This window comes from Rutidosis leptorrhynchoides, chromosome 3 (assembly GCF_046630445.1).
Source record: "Rutidosis leptorrhynchoides isolate AG116_Rl617_1_P2 chromosome 3, CSIRO_AGI_Rlap_v1, whole genome shotgun sequence".
NCBI classification, from domain to species: domain Eukaryota; kingdom Viridiplantae; phylum Streptophyta; class Magnoliopsida; order Asterales; family Asteraceae; genus Rutidosis; species Rutidosis leptorrhynchoides.
The window spans coordinates 20,086,463-20,093,040 of record NC_092335.1 but is presented as its reverse complement, the minus strand read 5'-3'; the positions used below and the strand labels follow the sequence as shown (position 1 = coordinate 20,093,040).

The window sequence follows — 6,578 nt, the reverse complement described above, 5'->3', positions numbered from 1 at the left end:
TACATTCTACGTTGAGTTGTACCACTGGCATACTTCCCTACAGCTTGGTAACTATTATTTACATGAGGTATTGTAAACGCGAATCCTGTTGATAGATCTATCGGGCCTGACAACCCCAACCGGACTGGACGACCAGTATTCAACGGTTGCACAGTACTTTGTTTCGGTGACTACACTTGGTACGGTGTAGTAAGATTTCATAATAAAGGGAATATGCGACGTTGATTAAATGTTAAGTATGGTTATCAAGTGCTCAACAACTTAGAATATTTTTATTAAAACTTTTATATATGAAATCTTGTGGTCTATATTTATAACGCTGCCGGCATTAAACCTATATCTCACCAACTTTATGTTGACGTTTTAAGCATGTTTATTCTCAGGTGATAACTAAAAGCTTCCGCTGCAACATGTTGAATTTAAGCAAGATCTTGAGTATGCATATTTGTGTCAAAAATAAAACTGCATATCGGAGGATTTGTAATGTAAAATATGTTGGAGGTCGTATTGTTATTATCACATGTAAAGTTTGTAAGTCTAAGATTATCGCTAAACGATAATCATTATTAAGTTATTTAAACCTTGTATTTGTAATAAAAGCTATGGTTTGTATTGTAAAAACGAATGCAGTTTTTGAAGAATGTCGCATATAGAGGTCAATACCTCGCGATGAAAACATATGTTATTGTATTCGTCCTTATGGTTAAGGTCGGGTTATGAAATCAAATCCCATTACGCTTCCTCGGTAGGAATATAAATCCTAATAACGTCGACACAATTTCTTTGATGTAACACTACCAACTTCCCAACGTAGAACCTCGTTCCTAAATCAAATCGTCAAGATTACAAAGTCAAACGATTTCGCCATTTACCGTCGTACACGACCATACTTGGCGTCGGTCCCTCTTCCTGAATTCTCGAGAGCTCAATTCGATAATAATAAATACTAACATCTACCGTCACCCGATTGCGCCACTAAAGTGATGACACAATGTCTACATAACACGTATCCTTTTAGAACGAAATTACCGCTACCCGCAAGGTAGACTTTTCCAACTATCAAATCCTTTCTACCCGTTACCACTACGAAAGCATCCGATCAACGATACACACATGCTCTCAAGGGTTTCAACCACTTCACTACAAACGCGAACACGCGCTCACAACTTAACGCCAAAGTTCGTTCTCATGGCTTAGTGGATTCATTTACCCTATCACTAAGAAATGTCATCATAGGGTGTTTCCATTAGGAATGTCACCCGCATCAATACTACGTATTACCACTATGCATTCGTCCCCAGGGCGCGTTTCCACGAGTCAACGACTCAGGCGCTACCCTGGTGCACTATCATCAAAACCATCAACAAACCGAATCTTCACCGAGTTCACTTGAGTCTAAATAGATCTCGAAGCAAAGTTTAAGTCCCTAATACATACACGAATCCATCAGCACAAATAAACAATAATAAGGCATATTTGTACCAAAGATGAAAATACCTGAAACATCATCGTTGGACCCTTGCGCTCCACTGATCATCAGATAGTCATGCTCTAACCTCCTAACCCGATCTACAAACGATTCGGAACACTCCGACTTACAGTGTCCCTTCTTTTGGCAAATAAAGCACTTGATCGTGCTTAAAGGTACACTCGTACAATCCCGTGAAAAATGACCTCGTCCTCCACACCGAAAGCACGTAGGCCCATAACCTGTCTTACTCCTCTTCTTCACTTTTTCAACACCTCAGGACGTACTTCTCGCCCTTTTACTAGGAGCACCTCTTGATTCTAACTTTCTCTTACCCAAAGAGTGATCAGTAAATTTTGAAGCATGAGATTCAATCCCCATAGTTGCTCCTTCGTCACCGTCACCTTGAGGTTTAGGAAACCTCTTTTCTAACTCTTCCTTCACGACCTTAGGCACTCGGTCTCGAACCATCTCGGTCACTATTCCCTCGAACGACTCTTGGAGAACTTGCTTAACCTTGTTGGCGAAAATCAAGATATAGCGTTCGAACTCCGCCTCAATCCTTAATGTTAACTCATCCTTCCCCTCATGAATAGGCGCGTCCGTTCCGGTTCCATCTTCCGTCTTCATTCTAAAGAATGCATATAGATTAAACAACGAAATGAAAAGGAACGACATACATATACCACACCGCCCCATCTTGGTTGATACTCGTCGTACATTGCTTGTTTTGACACGTCTTGAACCCGTAACAATGGTAGCTAATCATTGTTACGCGAGCACGTCGCATTAACTTGCTAGTACAACGTCTATCTCGCTTGATGATTGCTAAAACAACACAAAACGATTAGTGCAAGGTTAGTTCACATAGACCTAAGCACTAACCAAATCCCCGGTCCGACCCGTCTCCTACAAGTCCCTCAAAAAGCGGATACACATTAAAGTCTAAGTCTAGGCACCTATCTCAAGTCGCCTAAATCCCTTAGACCATGCTCTGATACCACTTGTAACAACCCAACCCGTTAACCAACCAAAAACGCGGAATAAAAAAAAATTAAAACTGATCTGGAGGGTGCGCGGCGCGCACCACTGCCTGTGCGCGGCGCGCACAAGGCCTGAGACAGTTCTGATCAAAATGTCCATTTTTCGCGAAAAGATCTTCGACTTCCCGACACTTTTAGACCGAACGCTTTTCACAACAAACTTATATATGTAAAACTAACACGAATCAAACATAAAAATGATGTTTTACAAGCGGGGCCCACACGACCCAAAATACAAGTTTAATACAAGTTTAGAGTTTCGACCACCAAAAAGTTTAAGTTCCAAACTACACAATGAGCATGGCGTTTGGGATTAAACTACCCAACTACCGGTCAAACTCCAAGAGCTACTAAAGCCAAAAGCGTCCCCTAGTATCAAGCGGGATCTCTAGTCCAATACGATGCCCTTACCCTTGTCCAAAACCGAACCTATAAAATGGTAAACAACGAGAGGGTAAGCAAAGCTTAGTGAATGCAATAATTATACGAATACATATATAATTATACCTACTTGCATACACTTACACAAACCGCAAACGTGCTAGCAACACAATTAGCTTATCGTCACATTAACAAGCTATAATCTCCAATACCACAAGCTAGCAACAACCGCATAATAATATAACTCGAAATGATATAATATGCTTACAACACAAGTAACCATGGTTAACCAATAGTACAAGGGAACGGCGCTCGCGAAAACGCCATCGGTGTTCACAACATCCGTTAGGGCACTTAACACCTCGCACCACTAACCCCTAGGGTGGCACCTTAACACCTCGGCACTTCACCCCGAGTGGCATCTTAACACCTCGATGCTTCACTCATTATTTTACGGAGTGGTGTCTTAACACCTCGACACTACACTCCTAGGTGGCATCTTAACACCTCGATGCTACACCCGAGTGGCATCTTAACACTTCGATGCTACACCCTTCACGTGAAACTTGGTGTCTTAACACCTCGACACTACACCTTTCACGCTACAACAAATAGATACATTATATACATACGCATATAATTATTCCACTCACCTTAACAATTAGATGACGATTTCAACCTCCACAAGCTTCAAAGCAAAGTACCTAATATAATAAGTACTTGATCAATACACAAGCTAAGTGGACCCAATACTAACACTAACACATGAGCATTTAATGACTTAATGTATTAAATCGCCCATTTATACCAAAACCGCCCAATTAAAGTCAAGACCACCACTAATCACTTAAAAGCTAGTGATTAAGGTCCTACAACACCAACTAATACATAATTAGGGTAATTCATACCCATCTTTCCAAACTAGGTCAATTTATTACCCAAATAACCATTTTAAGACAACACACCCATTTCGGGTCATCCACTAACTAACCAACACCCATTTACTAAATAACTAGGTGTGTTAGCAATTAACTCACCAATTAGGGTTCATAAACATCATTTAATACTTTGAAACCCTAGACTAGTCACCAATTAGTATTCAAGACTCAATTTTACCCAAGAACACCCAAAATTACTTACAAATGGGTTTTATGTGCAACACTAACCCAAACCCTAACCCTTAAACACATTAAACTAAGGTAATCAAGTTTAGGGCTTACCACCACAATCAAAACGAAGCTAACGAGGAGATGAACAACTTTAATGCTCGAGCTAAAACCCGAAACACGCTTCTTCTTCTCCGATTTGAGCTTTCTCACACTTGAATCACACTCTCTCACTAGGATTTAAGTGGATGAAGTTTGGTGGTTAGAAATGGAGTAATGAGGCTCAACCAAACTGATCTATGGCCTTTAATTCGCACATAAGTGAATTTACCAAAATGCCCATCAAAATATCTGATTTAAAAAGCTGGAACCCGGCTACAGTAAGGGGTACGCGGCGCGCTCCCTTTAGTGTGCGCGGCGCGCACTAGGCTCAGCTCACTCAGTGACTTCTGTTTAACTGCACAACATCACCCACACTCTATGTAACATATTTACACTGCTGTACAAACTGATTAGGGTCTTACACTATATCCCTCCTCCTACGCTCCCTCGCTTTTGCAATCCTGTAAATATCATTTGCTCCTTCTTTAGAGTCTAGTTTTCTATACAAATCTTCATACGCTTTATCTTTTACACGGGCAATGGCCTTCTTAGCTTCTCTATTGGCTTCTTTATACCTCTCCTCTTCCCTAGTTCTATCATCACGTGTCCCGTCCCGGCATCTAATGAGCTCCCTAAACCTCAGTTGCTTAAGCGCAACTTTGGTTTGAACCTCATCACTAATCCACCATGATTCTCTACTAGACTTATGTCCTCTCGATGTCCCTACTGCCACACCTAATGTTTCCTTTTCAACATCTCTAATAGTTGTTGCCAAACTATTCCACATCTAATCTGCGTCCACTTGAGTAACCGTATCCATTCCTGCCTCTACTCTTTCCAAAACTGATGCTTTAAAAGTTTCGGCATTCACTTCATTCAGCTTCTTCCAAAGGATCCTAGGTTGAACGGGTCTCACTCTCCTAGTAACCCGCCTCTGCACAACCAAGTCCATGACTAATAATCGGTGTTGGGTGGAATAGGTCCAGGTAGTCAGGGCTCTACAGTCTCTGCAAGCCCTAAGGTCCCCTTTGCGAAGCAGCAAATAGTCAATCTGGGTACTATGTCCCCCACTGTGGAAAGTTGCAAGTTGCGCTTCCGTCTTCCTAAAGAAAGAGTTTGCAACAACCAAATCGTGGCCAACAGCGAATTCGAGAATAGAGCGTCCTTCTTCATTTCGAACTCTGTACCCAAAGCCCCCATGGACACCCGTATATCCGTCCGAAAATGTTCCTATATGTCCATTAAGGTCTCCCCCAAAATGCAAACGATGGTCAGCGGGGAAACTCCTCACAACTTCGTCTAACGATTCCCAAAAGCGGCTTTTTTCTTCATCTCCTAAACCAGCATGAGGTGCGTAAGCGCAAATGACCATGTAAGTCTCCTCCTGGATAACTAACCTAACCGCCATAATCCTATCGCTACACCTATCCATACCCACAATATTATCCTTATAAAGGGGTCCTATAAAGATCCCTACCCCATTTCTAGCTACTCTAGAACCCGAAAACCACAACATATAGTTGTCAATGTCAACCGCCTCTTCACCTCTCCATCTGGTCTCTTGAACACACAATATGTCCACTCTACTCTTAAGTAACGTATCTACAAGTTCCCGAGAATTGCTAGTCAAAGTTGCTACATTCCAACTACCTACTCTAATCCTAACACGAGTATCTCTACTCCCTCTAGACCTACCCGTATTATTATTATTATTATTATTATTATTATTATTATTATTATTATTATTATTATTATTATTATTATTAATAATAATAATAATAATAATATTATTATTATTATTATTATTATTATTATTATTATTATTATTATTATTATTATTATTATTATTATTATTATTATTACTATTATTATTATTAGTGTATCCCTGACTAGTGCTCGAGTATATAGGATTATGCATGCTTGTACTTTCGATATTGCTATTAGATAGGTTATGTTGAATCCTGAATTAGTTACATATGCGGTTGAGATAAGATATAAGATATGCATGTCGTTGAAAAGCTAGCGAAAAATTAAGAACTTTTCATTTAGATATCGAATGGATTCGATGAACGGATTAGAAGTTATTGTCAATTGAATTTTTGTATTATTATTAAAAATGATTATTATTATCGTCGTTATTATCGTCGTTCTAGTTTTTATCTAATTATTATTATTATTATTATTATTATTATTATTATTATTATTATTATTATTTTTATTATTATTTTTATTACTATTATTATTATTATTATTAATATTATTAGTATTATTATTATTGTTATTATTATCATTTTCAATAAAAAGTATTATCATTAAAAATTGTTATTTTTATTATTGTTACTATCGTTATTATCGTTAAAATTATAATTGGTATTATTATTATTATCATTAAAATAGTTATTAGTATTATCATTATCATAATATTTATTATTATTAGTATTATTATAATTAAAACTAATATTAGTAACACTTAATTAT

General features: G+C 38.5%; 2 protein-coding genes across 2 annotated transcripts; both read right to left on the bottom strand.

Moving 5' to 3' along the window:
- Positions 1-4,518: 4,518 nt before the first annotated feature.
- On the bottom strand, positions 4,519-4,887 carry LOC139899739 (uncharacterized). Its single transcript, XM_071882579.1, has one exon. The coding sequence runs from the start codon at positions 4,885-4,887 to the stop codon at positions 4,519-4,521; it is 369 nt and encodes a 122-aa protein (XP_071738680.1).
- Positions 4,888-5,508, bottom strand: LOC139899738 (uncharacterized). Its single transcript, XM_071882578.1, has one exon. It carries the CDS (start codon positions 5,506-5,508, stop codon positions 4,888-4,890), a length of 621 nt encoding a protein of 206 aa, XP_071738679.1.
- Positions 5,509-6,578: the final 1,070 nt, after the last annotated feature.